General features: G+C 37.6%; 1 protein-coding gene across 2 annotated transcripts in view; it reads right to left on the bottom strand.

Moving 5' to 3' along the window:
- The window catches only part of kif15 (kinesin family member 15), a 33,555-nt gene extending 23,751 nt beyond the window's left edge, over positions 1–9,804 (bottom strand). Inside the window, exons 1-14 of one of the 2 annotated variants that reach the window (XM_051884629.1) lie at positions 9,654–9,804; positions 9,361–9,385; positions 8,648–8,831; positions 8,488–8,564; positions 8,376–8,413; positions 7,473–7,570; positions 6,307–6,486; positions 5,587–5,796; positions 3,090–3,215; positions 2,889–3,011; positions 2,675–2,807; positions 2,461–2,543; positions 1,967–2,164; positions 294–480 (exon numbers count right to left, since the gene is read on the bottom strand). In XM_051884629.1, coding sequence (XP_051740589.1) covers positions 294–480; positions 1,967–2,164; positions 2,461–2,543; positions 2,675–2,807; positions 2,889–3,011; positions 3,090–3,215; positions 5,587–5,796; positions 6,307–6,486; positions 7,473–7,570; positions 8,376–8,413; positions 8,488–8,564; positions 8,648–8,831; positions 9,361–9,385; positions 9,654–9,672 — 1,681 coding nt within the window. In that variant the 5' untranslated portion in view covers positions 9,673–9,804. The remainder of the gene's footprint in view (positions 1–293; positions 481–1,966; positions 2,165–2,460; positions 2,544–2,674; positions 2,808–2,888; positions 3,012–3,089; positions 3,216–5,586; positions 5,797–6,306; positions 6,487–7,472; positions 7,571–8,375; positions 8,414–8,487; positions 8,565–8,647; positions 8,832–9,360; positions 9,386–9,653) is intronic. The other variant, XM_051884630.1, reaches the window with a different exon arrangement.
- Positions 9,805–18,960: the final 9,156 nt, after the last annotated feature.

Genomic DNA, 18,960 nt, shown 5'->3' with positions numbered 1-18,960 from the left:
GCATTTTTTCGGCGTTAATTCGTTAGTAGAATCTGGTTGTCACTCCCGTAAATTACTGAACTGTGTGTGTACAGAACAGGATTAAGAATAAAAGGTAAATTGACAACCGAACTTAGCTGAAGTGCGTAAGTGGCCTTTATGTATCAGCGCTCCTTCTCCAGTTTGCAAACAGAAACAAATAGTTATAAATATCAAATTCAAATGAATGTTTAACTAAATCATGTGTTTAACTTTGACTAGCCTATACATATCTGCATAACGATTGTGTTAAAACAGAGATTTGAGTTCTTCACCTCCTGTGGTCTCCTCTGTTCTCTGAGCCTCCAGCAGCTGTAGGAAGGTTTTCTCCAGCGCGGTTCTCGACTGAACATTGGTCTCAACGGCTGATCTGACAGAATCCAGAGCACGTAGGGCTCGAATCTCCTCCCGCAGGGCGCAGTTCTCTGCTGCGTACCGCATCATCCGTGGGTGGTGCTCCAGCTGACAAAAAGAAAAATATTTTTTTGGAAAATGTTTGCATAGTTGTATAGCTACTACTAGGAATATATTAGCAGAACAACACCAAAACTGAAAGGTATTGAAGGTGTTAAACAGCAGTTCATTCTACAAATTACAGATGGAGCAATCAACATAGTAGTAGAAAACATTCATTTGCAATTCTCAATCTAAAGCTCTTTCTGACACCTGCTTTTCAGTCAATTGTTTATGTCTACTGACATAATATGCACTGTTAAAAAAAATAGCCAAGCCTTCTGTGGTTAGCCTTTAAGATGACTGCTTTTTTGTAATCAGTCTAATAAAATGTAGATATCTAATATCGGCATATGCCTAAATATTGTATCTGAAGCCATTTATGTTTGCTCTGTTCATTTCAGTTTTCCATTCCACTTTGACTATTGGATCACATACACGTCAATTTACGCCATCATTCTGGACTATGCTGTTGACTCAAACAACACTTATGTGTTTGTAGTAGGTATATTGTGTTTTTTTATTAGGGATGCACCGATACCACCTTTTCAGACCAAGTCTGACACTGATACTTTCATTTTTAGTACTTGCCGATAGTATTGAGAGTACTGATACCTGGCTTAATAGCAAATTAGTAGTTTGTAGTACTAGTAGTAGTACTACTTTGTAGTAATCCTGAAGACCTTGATTAGCTTGTTCAGGTGTGTTTGATTAGGGTTGGAGCTAAATTTTGCAGGAAAGTAGATCTCAAGGTCCAGAGTTGTGGACCCCTGCTCTATCATATTTTATCTTTAATTTAATAGCACAGTGAATATTTAGAGCTGCTCAACCAGTCAAGAGCAGTGATTGATTTTCTCTTTGTCTTTTGTTGTTAGATTAACATTGAGGACAAAGACAGCAGTAGGTTTATTCGGCTGCTGTCAAATTTAAGAGCTATACCAGTATCCAACACTTGCACACGCTTTCTTTTTTTTCATTTGTTTACATTCATTTAGTTAAGACATGACCAAATAGGTTTCATTTTGACAATTTTGTGTAAATTTGTCCATTCAAGTGCAAGAAGACATGAAAGAGAACTCGATTTAATAGGCTATTTGCGTGCTGTCTGAGAGGCAGCTTTCTGGGCGCGCACTTCAGATGTTTGCGCATAGAACGCTTATTGAAAATGTCATGTGATTACTGTACCACCTTCCTGTAATAATGTAGGGAACCACTAGTTATACATAAATCATGTAACAGTTCATGTTTTTACTTGTACATACCATTTAGTGTAATCCAAATGACACATGTGTGCTGAGTAATCAAGATCAGCAATCAAGAGCATGCAACAGAAGTGTGGGCACTCTTTTCTCTCTCTCTTTACTGTCAGTTAACGTTAGTAACATGCTCTTCATTTTACTTTCTTTGCTATTGCCATATCCGACCGAACTACAAACTTTCCGGTCATGTCTGTGAAAAAGGAATGCACTGCATTTGCACGCCCTACGTTGTCTACCTGATCTCGAAGCAGTCGGATCTCTTCCTGCAGCTCCTTGCTCTGCTGTTCAGCATCTGATCTCTGGCCTGTCTGAAGTTCTTTCTTCAGCTGAGCGATGTGATCATCTCTGAACTTCAGGATCATGCGGTTGGACTGGATGAATTTCTCCTTCTGAGCCCAAGCAGCTTCCAGCTGAGACACTTTCTGCTGAAGAGCCTGTAAGAAAGACAGCAGCAGGTGGAAACTGTGGTCAAGACTGAGCATAATGGGAAGAACACACAAACTCTTCATAATAGATAGAAGTGCTGAAGTTAAACAGCTATGGAAGGACATGACAGAATTTAAATTTTGTGGGCAAATACAGAAATGTTTTAAAATTACTTTAAAGTTTTATATTTAAATGTTTGATTTTCTGATTTTTTTGCACTTGTAGATTATAAAAAGGTGTGTAACATTACTAAATCGTAGGCACAGATTATCAGATCTCAAAAAAAAAAAAATTAAAAAAGCACCTCCTTCTCCTCCTGTCCTTTCTTCCAGAAGCTCATGGCCTGAATGAACTGTGTCTTATAGGAAACCTCAGGGTCAGAGTCTGCTGCAACACAAACACCAGTTTAAATAATAATGAATTTGCTCATTGTAGTTCTAGTTTCTGACATTATGTCTACAGATGGATTGTCTGTGATCAGATGGATTGTCTGTGTGAGCTCTGTAATGTGTGTGTACCTGTTTGCTGGTCCGTTGGTGTAATTTCTATAATGCGTGCTTGTGAAAGAGCATTTGCGAGCTGCTCCTTTAGTTTCTTCACTTCTGCTTGCAGTTGTCTGACATTACCCTGAGTGTCTTCATTCACCATAGCCTACAGAGACACAGACACAGATCAGTCTTCACATTTCTTCAAAAACACTGAACGCTCGGATAAATAATAATGCTGTTCAACCTTATTTTTGATGAGTTTGGCTCTCTGAGCGAAGTGCAGAGTGGACAGCGTCTCTCCAAAGCACTTGGAACCAGGATGAACGTTAGCGATGATGTACGTCTTAGCGTTTCCGCCCAGAGAGTCCTGACAATATAAACAGCAGTCAGGCACGATTCACACATCCACATACATTCAGAGTAACATTCCCAAAAGCACCCTCACCCTAAGCAGGAAGGTCAGCTTCGAGTCTCTATAACAAATATGACGGTTTTTCCCATTGGACACATCCATCAGGGCCATGATCACCTGACCGAGACACATCAGTGACCGGTTTATACTGCTTGCCTCCTAAAGCATACAAGTCAAAGGTTACAGTTTATTGTTAAAGAATCAACAGTGGAGTCACATAAATGTCTTTAAAGCAGTTGTTTAAAAACTTTTCAGGTTGGTAGGACACATCAACAGTAAAATTGCAGAACATCTACCAAATATCTAAAAGTTGAATTAAAGTATAAATTAGCATAGTTTATAAACCATATCATTAAAGAGCCTCACTTCTACGACCCATACTTAACTTTACCACACTGAGAATAACTACATCGCTACTTTTGCTTAACAAACCTAAAGAAATTGGGCTGCACACTTATGAACAATGATGTATAACCATAGCCATGTCAATGAAGCAAGCAAAAGAAACACATTACAAATTAATGATAACATCTGATAACATTTTAATACCAAATAAAGAAAATTTAAGGAATAAATTTAAGGGAACACAGTACGTCAATACGTTTTCTATATGTCTAGGGAGAAACACAATAAGTTTTATTAGCTACTTCAGAGTTTAAAAATACAACTTCCAACATATCCATTAGTTTTGCTCTGCTCCCAACCACTAGAATATGGAAATATCTTTTACTGTACCTTCTAGTCACAAAAAAGTGATGCTCTTCCTCGTTTTTTTTTGTCTGTTTAGATACTTAAAGATACTTAAATCAAGATGTATAAAATTACAAAATATGAAGTCTTGTTTTCTGTAAAATTGATCAAAATTAATTGAGTTTAATTAAAACAAGAACAAATCTGGACAATAGGCTCAGAAAAATCAACTTAATTCAAAGGGAAGTTTTCGTAACTCACTGCCAGATATTTGTTCTTGTTTTAAGCATAAAAACTCACTTCATTTTGTTCAATTTTTCAAGACTTCATTTTACATTTGCATCTCAAGTAAATGTATTTTGCTGCGTAACCAATGAGGTTCATTCTCGTATGTTATTATACTAGACTATTTGAATATGAATCCTGCATGTTCTGCGTGTCTGTGTGAATGAATGGCACAGACGCGCGAATACGTTCACTACACATACCAAAGCACACGTGATGCTCACTGTTTTTTCAGCTTCTTCATCTGACTATATGACGACATGAACACATAAACTTCATCTCCAGAGCTGCTCTGAGAGTCCTTTCATAAGTATTTTACTGTTTAATTTGAGAAAACTATTGTCATATCATATACACACACAGAAACTTTAAGATCTTCACAGCAACCCGTCATAATAAAAGTTTGGTTTAACTTGTGACAGCAATATAGCCCTATTACTATCGTAGTACTATGTACCACTATTGTATTACTATTGTACAGTATAATGTATGTCTTAATGTAATACTACTACTACTACTACTACTAATAAATAATACAATAATTAAGACTTTATTTTTAAAGGATTAAAATCACTCAATTTTTCATCCGTGTTTTAATTTTAACAGTAAACCTGTAGTGCAGCACTTTGTTTGCCAAAAAATGAAAGGGTTTATTTAAATTTCATTTGATTAAAAATAAATGAATGTTTTGTGCCTTCATTTGATTAACAAAAAAATTAAAATACACAGCACAGAACTTCTGAAAAAATAAATAAATAAATAAATATATATATATATATATTATATATCAGATCACACTGCATCGTAAAAGGGGTGAATCGTATCGCAAACTGCTTCATATGTATCGTATCGTTGGCTATGCATCGAAATGCGTATCGCATCGGCCTCAGTTATAGAGATGCATATCCCTAATATGGATTAGTTTTCCGATTTCTTTATGATCCTTTTGAAGCATCAAAGTGTTTGTTGCAAAGGCAGTCAATGGAGAGACAGACATCTCTCAATTTTCAAAAATTAAAAAGATCTTCATTTGTGTTCCGAAGATGAACAAAAGTCTTACGGGTGTGGAACGACATGAGGGTGAGTAATTAATGACAGAATTTTCATTTTTAGGTGAAATAACCCTTTAAGACTATTTAGGGCCCACAGAAACCCTACATTTAGTTTTATGAGTTGATTTTGTCAATTACATTAGGACAGCATGATTGCCCTGAGATACAATTAAAACATTAACACCTCATATTGGTGCTGCCAAGGTATCAAGGCTAAAAATATATATTTATATGAACTAAATAACATGTAAGTGGATTTTTGCTCCACATTAGCTGTGATAGAGTATCACTTTTCACTTGCACTTCTTTGGAACAGATTCAAGTGGAATATTATTATAATACAATATTGCACTGTAGTAATGTTTATTATAATAATAATAATAATAATAATAATAATGTATTCCTGTTAACCTGAACCAAAAACCCTTATTTTGTTTGAAAACTGAACAGTTTGTTAACCACTGCTTTAAAGTATTTTGAGAGGTAATTGCCAACATAAGCACCTTGAGCCGTGAACCCTCAGCATGCGTGTCCTTCTGTCTCTCTGAGCCGGCGAGATCCACCAGGTTGAGCTGAGAGGTCCTGATGTTGACCACTTCCTGTCCAGTCTCCTTCGATTCCAACGTCATGGTGAACACTGCATGTGAACGAGATGATTCACGGTTCATTGAGGTGGATGCCACTCGCCGGTTCCGCCATCCCATCGACAACACCTACAAACACAAACATTCAGAAATACAGCACAAGGTCACAATAGAACTGACAAAATAGTATGAATAAAGATAATATACAAACAGGTTCAACCCAAACCTGTAAAGCTGTCTAATTTTAAAAGTGATTTCTAGACCTGGAAAAGTCATGAAAATTAATCAAATGTAAATAGTCATGTTTTTTGTTTTTTTTGTTTTTTCTAGTTATGCCAAGCTCTAAACTATATTTATCAGGTAGACATTTTAGGAAAAGGTATCTTTAAAAATTCTTATCCAGTAAATCACAAACTAAAACGTTTCTTCATAATACATTAACATCATAATTACGTAAAAAAGATTTGATGTGTAGATCCAGCATGTCACAATGCAGGATATTTCAAAAAGTTGGTTTAACAAAAAACATTTTCTGCAAATTTCTGACAAGAGTCTTGCAGTTTGAAAGCGATTAAGGTCTTTTATGTACTGGCAATTCTAAGCTAGTGTGTTTTTTTTCTAGGTGAACATGTGTGAGACCTGATAGGCCTCTGCCGCAGATGCTGCGTATTTCTCCACAGCTCCTTCTACAAAGACACCCCTCTTGATGTCCTCTCGCAGGAACAGGCTGGTGGACACACTGTCCAACAGGTCATAAATCTGCTCATTGTAGATCTCTATAAACGAACACTTGCAGAGGAAGCTCTTCATCCCATCAGACTGCACAGAAAACAGAAAGAATTAGATAAACAAGCAAACCACCAAACAATTTAATGTATTCACTGATTAAGGAATGTAAAGTATGGAAGCTTGTTACCGCCACTAAATAAAAAATAAAAAAATTTTAAAAATTGGTAAAAGGTCAACTTTTTATCTCACAATTCTGACTTCTCGCAATTTTGAGTTATCACGCAATTATGAATTTATAACTCGCAATTCTGACAATTCTCAGAATTGAGAGATATAAACTCACAACTGCGTCTTATAAAGTCAGAATTGTGTGATATATAAAGTCAGAATTGCAAATATAATTGCGTCTTATAAAGTCTTTTTTTGACTTATAACTTAATTCTAACTTTATATTCATGCAATTCTGACTTTATAACTCGCAATTTGGAATTTATAACTCGCAATTGTGAGTTTTTATCTTGCAATTCTGAGGAAAAAAAAAGTCAGAATTGTGAGATAGAAATTCACAATTACCTTGATTTCATTGCGGAAACAAGCTTCCATAGTAAAGACTTCTATGCTTCTTAATCTACAATTAAGTTAAAGAATAAAGAACATTTAAAAAAAAATTGGCACACTGAGGGGGAAAAGAGAAGAAATGCTGTATCAACAATGTATTGTAACATGTATCAAATGTTTCATTTCGTACAAAAGCTGAATGTAAAACTTGACATGACAACAGCAAAGTTCACCGTAGCTCCAATTCTTCACACAGAATCCCACATCAGAGAGCTCTACTAAATTCGCGATGTACCGTCCAATTCAGTGGAAGAACACAGACATTCTAGAATCATTACATAAACCACATATAAAGTTCATTCATTTCTAGTATTTTATAAGTTTTAGCTGGTTCTGAACAAGTGGTTCTTGATTCCGATGCATATATCATTTAAACAGCAAGACACCTCAATGAATGTGCAATTAATTTGCAACATCAAATTCATCTATAATTTTATATTTAGTGAATCTTGTCTCACCCGTTCCACCTCTCGATTGATGAGGAAGAAGAGGTATTCAAAACTACGAGGAATCACACCACGCAGTTCATCAGAAAAGTTATCCAGCTCCGAGGGACCTGCAAAACAAAATACATTCACCTTTCTATGTGTGTGTGTATTCACACTAACTTTAATACAGACCTCACCTATGGAAGCTTGTTTCCGCCACTAAATAAAAAAAATAACGTAAATTGCGACTTTTTATCTCACAATTCTGCCATTTTTCTTGCAATTGCGAGTTATAAAGTCAGATTTGTGAGATAAAAACTCGCAATTGAGTGATATAAAGTCAGAATTGCGAGATATAAAGTCAGAATTCTGACTTTTTTTCTCAGAATTGCGAGATAAACTTAATTGCAAGTTATAAAGTCAGAATTGCATTATATAAACCCACAATTCTGACATTTTTTCTCAGAATTGAGTTTATATCTCGCAATTCTGACTTTATAACTTGCAATTGCGAATATAAAACGTCATCTGTTCAAACAAATGATGCTGCCGCTGTTCTTACAACTTCACTGTTCTGAGCCATTTTTAAATTGTTGGGATTTAAAATGCATGTATGCATGTTAGTTCCCTTTAAGTTCCCCCATAACTCATATTGTAATTATACATTAAAATCATATTAACTGAGTTCAACTAGCATTTGACACTTACAAAATGTGATAATATTTTGCTTGAAAAGTGTGTTTGAGTTAATTTTCTAAACAAAAGCCACTTGTTTTGATATTTTGTCATCTATTGCAATGATATTAAATCATTTTTAGTTGTAGCTCAAGTGTCTAAATACTTTTTGGGAGCTACTTCCAAGTTTGCTATGCATGCATACACAGTCAAAATAACCAACTAGTAGGCAAAATGACTATAGATCTCAGCCCTTACCCAGCATGGTGAAGGTCTTTCCTGAGCCTGTCTGTCCACTGAAAAACAAATACATTAACATCATGAATGTGCTAGGCTCTAACATTTTTATACAAGTCACACAGGAACTCACTAGGCAAAAATGGTGCCATTGTATCCGTTCATACACGACTCCACAATGTTTTTAGCCACGCTGGAGAAAACCTCCTCCTGAGAGACACAAAGAGCAGTGGATGAGACGGTTACTCAACTGATATTTACCCAGAGAAGATTCATCTAAGCCCCTGTCTCACCTGGCTGGTGTTCATGTCAGCTACATGGTCGTACGTGAAGGTCCGAGGTTCTGGTTTGCAGTGCAGTCTGACAGTGTGCGGTGAGGTCACGGTCAAGCACAGACTGTGATCTCCGTCTGTTGTTAACCCAGTGCCTTGAGTCAACGGTCGAACCCGCACAAACACCTTAATGGCATCTCCATCACTGCATGATGATGTTAAAGGAGGAAATGGGTCTCGGTAGAACACAAATCTGTTTGATCTTCATTCAGAGTAAAAGGGATGCACCAGTACAAATCTGTATGATAAATTTACACTTTCACTCCTGCAATAATCTGTCTTCTTTAAAAAGAGACTAGCCTTAGGTCTGTATTCCAAAGCATTCATGAACTACAACCATCAAAGTTCAGATCTATGCTTAAAAAGGGGAATGACAGTCAACAGGTTAATGACCAGCGAAGATAAGGGAAAGAAATGTCAAACAAAGGGGTTTCTTTTAGGGTTTCTAAAAGACAAATGTCAACCGACTAGCATGATAAACTCCATATTTCCTCTCAGTTACCTGATAGAATCACAAAAAAGGGAACAAACTCGGTGTATTTAATGGTATAAAACATTAGCGGAAATCTCGTTCATTCTTAAACAATCATTCCCTCTTTTTGAGCTCGCTGATAGTACGCAGTTAGTAACGTTAGTATGTTTACTATCTTTTGGCTGTGTGTTTATTTGTGTACCTGTTGGTGTTTGATTCCGCGGATGCTGCATATGAAACATAAAAGATAAAACACATTAATAACGAAACAAGAAAAGAAGATGCTAATATTAACGACAGAAAACAAGATGCTAATATTAACGACAACAAACGCTTGTCAGTAAACATGAACGTGTATTCCTCTCCGATAGTAAATACATTCTGTTTATTAAATGTAATAAAAAATTTAAACATTTCGGATATTTGGTTTAGTATTATCATAAGCGAATATTTTGATCAGTATATTAACACATAGCACGAGTAAATAATGCTTACCTTTGCCTTTAAGATTCATGATTCATTCCTATATTTATGTTTTTCCCTCCCTCACTGTATTCGTGAAAGGTAAATACAAAATTTGGCGCCTCGTTCTTCTTCTTCTTCTTCGGGTATTAAGGCAGCTTGCAACCTGGATGTCGCACTACTGCCATCTTCTGGAGATAGTTAACGCCTGCATTGTTCACAGTATGCATATTTCCCCATCAGTTCTCCCTCTTTTCCATCAGTTCTCTGTTTTAATTATGAAATCGTTCATAAGTATTCAGTTCTCTTGTCCGGTTCTAACTAATTTACTGGCATGAAGTTGGTTTGACGTTGGACATTCGATATTCACAAATTTAGCGAAGTTAAATTCGACATTGCTAGTTTATGTCATTTGAAGAGAATGATTTACAGTCACAAAACCTAATGTAACATGTTCGTCTATGTGTCAGGTATGATGCACACCTTTTAGATTTTTGATATATAAAATATACTGTCAAATCATGTGTAAATATTGCTATTTTTCATTACTGTATGGGCATATACGGAGCCCCAGACATGACATGCAGGAAAAAAATAGTAGGCTAAATCGTGCGCACGATTTATTAATTCGTTCCCTTGATTTGTAAATCATGATTTATAAATCGAAGGAACGAAATAGTAAATCGTGCGCATGATTTAGTAAATCGAGGGAATGAACTAGTTAGGCCCTGTCCCAAATGGCACCCTTATGTGCACTTTCGGTCTTGTGGACTTACAGTGGCCGCTGCGTGCGCGTGTCCGTTAAGTCCACAAGACCGTAGGGTGTCCCATCCGTCATTTAAGCTTAAAGAAGGGTGCTCGTGAGTTTACCCGGCAGTCAAAGCGGCATTACGTCATGAAAAGTGCAGACTCAGAGAAAGGCTGTGAGGGTTTAGGGTGCCATTTGGGACAGGGCCTAAGTCGTGTGCACGATTTAGTAAATCGAGGGTACGAATTAGTAAATCGTGTGAACAATTTAATTTTTTTCCTTGCATGTCATGTGGGGGGCTCCATACATATACACAAAATATGCCATAATTTAAAGGGGACATATTATGCCCTGTCCTGACAGAGAGAGTGACTGCTTTTTTAAGTAAAAAAAAATATGGATGTAGTGTCTGTGACGTCACCCGTAGGTTTCTGAAGAGCATTTTTGGCTGAATCCCAAATGGCACACTTCTATGCACTTTCGGTCTTGTGGACTTACAATGGCTTCCACGTGCGCGTGTCCGTTAAGTCCACGAGACCGTAGGGTGTCCCATTCATCATTTTAGGTTTCAGAAGGGCACTTGTGAGTGCCCCCTTTGCGGCCGCTATGCGCCCTCGATGTGCACTTTAGATGAGCCCGCAACTCTGCAAGCTACACAGAGGACTTTATCCGGCAGTCAAAGTGGCTTTACGTCACGAAAGTGCGGACTCAGAGGAAGACCTTGAGGGTTTAGGGTTCCATTTGGGATTCAGCCTTTGAAACCTAAAGCCAACCGTTGCCATCTTGACAGCGTGTCACCGCACGTCAGTCCCGGATAACAGAAAATGGGCAAAGAGGCAGGGCGTGGGTGGAGTTGAGGTGACAGGATGGCAGCAGTCAAACGGCTAGTGGTGACAGCAGCGGCAATCCACCTGTTACTCAAGTGGCTGCGCCCTTAATTATGCAGAACTTTAGGGATTAATATAATTTAAACGGATGAGTTATAAACAAAATTCACCCCCCTCACAGTTGTCATGAAGGGCAAAATTAGCTGAAAAGTTGGGCATTTTAACATGGGCCTCAATGAGATTCTGCTCTTTTTTTGGAGCCTGTCCCTAACAGCCAGTCGATGAATTGCAGTTTAAGTCACTTCCATATTGGCTTCAAAAGAAACGAGGGAAGGTTGCCGCTTGGTTCCATCATGCTCGACTATAATCAGTCCGCTTTCGATAGCAACATCAGATTTGCAGCCATCATGTGCTTTGGGTGCAAGTGCGTGGCAACTAATGGCTCCTTGGAGGGCATTCAGAGAAGACCTTACTTCTCTATCCCCTCCATATCAAGAACAGATCCTCCCTGCACGGGCATCTTGCTAGTAAACAGTTTGTCCTTCCAGGTAACCACTACCTGGAAGTGCTGTCGTGCTGCTCGTTTTGCGCTCTGCAGCCTCTTACCCTCGTAGTGAGTATCCGCTACCACAGTCGGCCACGGAATATTTAGTTTTTCTGCAGTGTTTTTGCACACATCTTGCAGATCAACACTGAGAAGCGGAGAGGATGATGCCCTGCCCGCCACCTCCATGGATCCTCGCAGTGAGGAGTTGTGCCGGGTGCGCAGGGTGAAGGAAAGGGGAGTCCTCGAAATCTTCCTCTTCTTCAGAGAGAAGAAGTCAGATTGTCCCTCTTCCTCAAAGTTAAGCGCGTCCTCTTCCTCGTCCGTGCTGGGCACAGTGAGTAGAGGGACGCACGCATCAAGCTGCTCACCCCAGGATAAAGCTGCCGTGGTGGGCAGCTTTACAGGATTGGATACCTGCGGAGTGGAAGCTGGAGCTGGGCTAGGTGACATGAGGGTATCCTGGCCCAACTTCGATGAAGGCTCTTCATAGTAAAGCATGCACAGTGTTCACAGGAACCGGGATTCTCGATCGATGGGCATGTTTCAGCCCAAGACATGCAGAGCAGACCTGGTGTGTGTACTTGCATGAAACTGAAGTCGCACAGAATCTCCCTCACTAGCCGGGATAGTCTGCATTGCTGCAGCCATCGTCGTATCGAACAAACCTCGCAATCAGCTGGAATGCAAATTGAAGGAGCCAGGCAAAAAACAGTGTGGTGGCCAGTAGTTTGTCCAGAAATTCGTTGATTAATTATCCAAACTTGTAGGCTTCTTGTGTGAAGTAAGAAGAGGTTTTTGAATGTCGTAATGATGTTGTGCCGCTCTTCTTATACTGAGGGGTGGGGTGGCCACTCCCAGACACGTCATGTCTGCCAGGCAATTATGGCTGGAGTAATGCAATAGGGCTTCTGAGGAATACATGGAAGGGGTGTATTCCATTGTGAGATACCGAAACGTATGCTTGCACACATTTTGGGGACTGTCTCTGCTTGTTTGCAGTGCAAGGGTAAATAAAAAACAGGCTAATGTTTTATGAGAATAAAATAAAAATAAAATAAATTTTACTGATATCTAAAATATGATCAAAAGACTTTGCGCTTCTGGCGACCCGAGTTCGAGTCCCGGCTCGTGGTCCTTTCCCAATCCCGTCCCCCTCTCTCTCTCCCACTTCGCTTCCTGTCTAATCACTGTCCTATCATAATAAAGGCAAAAATGCCAAAAATAAATCTTAAAAAAAAAAAAAAAAAGACTTTGATCATATTGCCAACCAATAATTGTGTTAAATAATCGTGATTTCAATATCGATCCAACTAATAGTGATTATGATTTTTGCCATAATCGAGAAGCCCAACTTAAAGGTGCATAATGAATGCATAATAATGAATGTAAACAACTTAGAGAGCTTGTACCTGACTGCTGCAGATTAATTTCGGTGTTGATACTGTTGACATGGAAACGCATAAATCCGAGTCTGAGGAGGTGAACAGCGCCAGGTAGAATGCCACTGGTTGCCATCTTTTAATTATGGCAGTTATGGAGTGAACAAGAGTTTCTTTCTCCTGCAAGAAACGCATTTATCAGAATCAGATTATAACAAAATGAAATCATCAAATTACAGTCATTTATTCTCTGCTCACTACAACACAAAACAAAGAGGAGTATGCATTCTAATAAATAAAAAAATCTCTTTTGTTCATAATACCACCATTACAGACCCTGAAGGACGTTTCATTATCATAAACATCTCCATTAATAATAGCCCAGTCACAATTGGCAACTTATATGGCCCAAACACAGATGACCCATCCTTTTTCCAGACCTTTTTCTCCTCAATTTCAAATTTTTCTAATTGTCCATTCATAATTGCAGGTGATTTCAATACAGTTCTAGATCCAACAATAGATAGATGTAATAGTTTAGGCAATAAATGCATTTGGAAATCTGCAGAAACCATAAAACAGTTCATGAGTGATTTTGGTCTTGGCGATAGTTGGCGTCTACAGCATCCTAACAGTAAAGAATACTCATTTTTCTCACCAGTACACCACTCATATTCCCGCATTGACTTCTTTCTCACCAGTAATTCTATCATATCAAATATTTCTGAATCGAAGATCCATCCAATAGTCATTAGTGATCATGCCCCGGTAACATTAAAATGGAACACAACTAGTCAACATAAACCCACTACCAGATGGCGATTTAACACATCTCTTCTGAAAGACCATGATTTTGACAGTTATTTCAAAAGAGAGTGGGCATGCTTTCTAGAGATGAATGACTCCCCGGAAACATCTCCATCTCTTCTGTGGGAAACAGGGAAAGCCGTACTAAGAGGAAAAATAATTTCATTCTCCGTTTACAAAAAAAGGAAAGAAAAGGATCAACAAGTAGAACTGGAACAAAAAATTAAACAACTAGAAGACATTAACATAAATAACCCAACAGAAGAAACACAGGATTCATTAAGAAAATATAAACTCAAATTGAATAAATTAATCAATAAACATACACAATTCCTAATTCATAGGCTAAGACAAGAAAACTTTCATCATAGTAACAAATCTAGTAAATATTTGGCAAATCAAATCAAACAAAATAAGGAAAAAGCTACAATACCACTGATTACAGACACAGCAGGGAAATCCACCAACTCACCAGAAGAAATAAATCAAATCTTTCAAAATTTTTACAGTAAATTATATTCCTCCAATAAAGACCCAGATCTGAAAGACATTGACTCATTTCTCAACAATATCAACTTACCTCAACTCAGTAAACATCAAATAAATACTCTGGAATCTCCCTTATCAGAACATGAACTTTTTAATGTCCTCAAACTCATGCCAAACAATAAAGCACCAGGCCCCGACGGATTCCCTGCTGAGTTCTACAAACACTTTTGGTCCATTTTATCACCACTCTTCATCCGTATGATTACTGAATCAAAACAAAAATCAAAACTCCCAGATAATATGAACACAGCCACAATTTCACTCCTTCTTAAACCAAATAAAGACCCAACATTACCGTCAAGTTATCGTCCGATCTCCCTAATCAATGTAGACATTAAAATCATAGCCAAAGCACTAGCACATAGAATAGAAAAAGTCACACCATTTATAATCCATCCAGATCAAACCGGTTTCATCAAAGGTAGACTTTCATCCAACAACACACGCAGACTTTTTAACTTAATGCATTATTCATCAACTCAGAAAACCAAAACCATCATAGTTACTCTCGATGCAGAAAAAGCTTTTGATAGAGTCAATTGGAAATTCCTGTTTTCCACATTAGAGAGGTTTGGTTTTGGGGAGTCATTCATTAATTGGATCAAAATTCTGTATACATCACCTTCAGCCACTGTCATCACCAATGGACTAACATCACATATCTTCACACTGCAACGGGGGACTAGACAAGGATGCCCACTCTCCCCTTCATTATTCACCATTTTCATTGAGCCTCTAGCAGCAGCTATCCGTCAAAACAGCTACATTAAAGGAATTCAAACACTAAACATGCACCACAAAATTAGTCTTTACGCTGACGATATATTACTATATTTACAAGACCCACCATCATCATTACAAGAAACTATTAAACTCATTGATTCATTCTCAAATATCTCTGAATACTCGATCAACTGGAGTAAATCTGCCATACTCTCATTACATTCCAACAGCTTGGATGTGACATCCCAGACACCACCTATTTCTTTGTGCACCAACTATATCACATACTTAGGTATTAATGTTTCCCCCAGGCTGTCAGAGCTATTTGGACTCAACTTTACTCCATTACTTAAAACAATAAATGATGACCTTCATCGCTGGATGAATTTACCACTATCCATTATGGGCAGAATATCAGTAATTAAAATGACTATACTCCCTAAATTAAACTATTTATTTACAATGACTCCAGCACTACCCACCCTCACCTGGTTTAAATCACTAGATTCAATCGTCACTAAATTCTATTGGAAAAATAAGACCCCAAGAATTAAATTAACTACACTACAGAAACCAAAAACACAAGGAGGACTGGAAGCACCACATTTCTACCACTACTTTTTGGCCAATCAGCTCCAAAATATATACAAATAGATTCACCCAAACCCATCAGAAAGCACATGGCAAGATGTTGAACAGTCAATTTGTAAAGACATTAACATTTCAGAATTACCTTTCTATAATCAGACAATCAAAAAGCATCACTGTTTTAAAACACCGACAATAGCCGCAGCTCTGACAGCCTGGTGGAAATTTCATCAAATCACGAACACCCCTCTTGCACCATCTAAATACACCCCAATCTGGAATAACCCAGATTTTATGGTTAACAAGAAGCCACTCAATTTACGCACATGGGTAGATAAGGGCATCACACAACTTCAACACATCCTGCTTAATAACAACTTAGCACCATTTTCCCACTTGGTCCAGAAATACGGCATTGGGAGTAATTGTTTTTTGGAATATTTACAAATCAAATCATCTATTCAATCAAAAATCGACACTCAGACAATTAATCTAGACCTTCCCCTTCCAATCTCAGAGCTAATTAATATAACCTCCCCAAAAAAACTACTCTCCAAAATATATAAAATAATATCCAAATCAGACAATACATTAAGCCTACCCAATGCAAAATGGGAATCAGACTTATCCATTGCTCCCAATGCCGCTTTCTGGACACAAATCTGTAAAAATATCTACTTCATGACAAAAAACGCCAACTTACAACTTATACAGTATAAAGTACTTCATAGATTTCACCTAACTGGACGGAAATTATTTAAAATGGGTTTTTCTTCAGAAACATGCTCACATTGCACACAAAACACTCCAGACACCTATTTACACGCTATTTGGGATTGCACCTCAGTTAAAAAATTCTGGGAAAACGTTACTGACTCACTATCCAACCTTATGGGATGTCACATCCCGCTGTCTCCCTCCCTCTGTATATTAGGTGACATATCCATAATCAATTTAAACAGTACAAACAGTCAATTACTCCTAGTGGCTCTAACTATCGCCAAGAAAACTATCCTCATGAACTGGAAATCAAGGAACACCATACACATTACAACTTGGAAAAATTTACTAATAGAGTACATCTCCATGGAAAACTTGTCTACCTCCACTCAAAATAATACATCAGAATTACACCCTTCTTGGTCATCTCTCTTTAACTTCCTACAGTCATGAATCCACTGACCTTCTTTGTCTGAAGCCATCCTCAATGGTACACCATCAATATTCACACATGATTGGGGGGAGGGGGGTCAGGAAGAGGTAGCAACACCGACTAATATCAAATATAAATAAAATACTTATAAGATTATATTTAAATCTCTCTCTCCTTTTTTTTTTTTTTTTTTTTTTGCTGTTTCTGGACCCTGGTTGGCTGTGGCATACTAGTCCCTGACATGTGCGGTTTTGATTAGGTGTGGGTGAGTGTGATGTGGGGCCGGGGGCCTTGGGCTTTCGCCCTCCAGCTTGTACTTTCACCTGGGATTTCTTGTCTCTGGCTGGCTCAGCACTTGTCTCGCTGTTTTAATGCTTCACATATTAGATGAGGTGCACACACACATTCATTTGGAGCATAAAATAAGTTTAAAGCAGGAAAGGGAAAAGGAAAAAAAAAAGAGAGAAGGGAAAAAAAAAAAAAAAAAAAGCACACACATAGGGTAAGTGTGGCGTGGGCGTGGCGGCCTGGGCTTTGCACTGGGCTGGTTCCATGCTGCACGCCATGCTTTTTTAATGCATTATACACTAGTTGACATAAACATATCATGAGTATAACAATGAAAGCAGCCATATTTATTAAAAAAAAAAAAAAAAAAAAAAACACAGACAGGGTAAGCGTGGCATGTGTGGGACGGCTGGGGATGGGGATGGATTTTGGGACCCTCGGCCCCGCAGCACCGCACCTTGATAGCTCGTTGCAACATGACACTGACGGGGGTCTATCCTATGCCATGGCCATGAAGGGAATAGAGGCAGCTTTATAATATCTTATTATTAATAGCTGTATCAATATTACCATTATTAATACTATTATTATTATTATTATCACTGCCATTGCAACTACTACTATTATCATTACTATTAATGGCTGTATCAATATTACCATTATTAATATTATTATCATTATTGCTATTACTGTTATCTTTATTTTTCCTCTTCCTGATCCTTTAACCTCCCCCTCATTCCGGATGAAATGAGTATATTTGTTAATATTTATCATTACTACTACTGCTAATACTATTATTACTATTTGTCATTTCTTATTAATTGGATTTATCATTATTATTATTATTATTATTGTTATTATTATTATTTATTATTAATACCGTTGCTATTGTCACCTTCCTCATTTTTTGCGTGTGATACTATTATTATCTTCATCATTATTACTGTCAATTTTTTTTTTTTTTTTTTTTTTTTTTCCTCCTCTTTGATATATATTTTTTCTTAACTCTGGTTATGTCTGTTGTACTTTCCTACATGCTCCTTTATTCATATATTTCCACTCCCACACCCAGTTACACTTAGTTATACACACACACACACACACACCCAAATCTTACTGGCTGTTATGTATGTTTTGTTGGTCTTTGTATTTGTATTTTGCATTTAATTTCTTTTCTGTAAATATTGTAATTGTCTGTTTGCATAATAAAAAATAAATAAATAAAAAATCATTGCTTTAAAAAAAAAAAAAAAAAAAAAAAAGTTATGGAGTGAACGCAGCATAACTTCGCTGTTTTGGATGAACAGTAAAAGGTGGCTGCTGTTTGTTTGCGGTGCTCCTTGACCGATGTCTGTCTGTACTCTGCATAGCATGAAACACGCTGATGACGTATGATGTCTGCACAAACAGGGTGCGTGAGGGTATGTTGACAGGCAGGTAGGACATCGCATTATTTCATTCAGACCGAATATAATGATTAGGTTTACATATGGTCCTAAGCCTTCCACAGACGATATATTTATAAAAATACATTTAGACCGTTTAACATAGTGATTGCTATCAGGATATGAGGAGACTTTCAACCAGAATAACAAAAAGTGTTTCTGTAGAGAATCACCTATTGCACCTTTAAATGTCCTAACTGAACTAAAGCCCAGTCCTGACTAAATCTAATCCCTGTCTGTGAAACCAGGCCTTAATTTATTAAAGGTTAATTTATCAAAATGAAAA

The sequence above is a fragment of the Ctenopharyngodon idella genome, chromosome 24 (assembly GCF_019924925.1).
Source record: "Ctenopharyngodon idella isolate HZGC_01 chromosome 24, HZGC01, whole genome shotgun sequence".
Lineage (NCBI taxonomy): Eukaryota > Metazoa > Chordata > Actinopteri > Cypriniformes > Xenocyprididae > Ctenopharyngodon > Ctenopharyngodon idella.
This window is presented reverse-complemented; position numbering and strand designations above follow the sequence as displayed.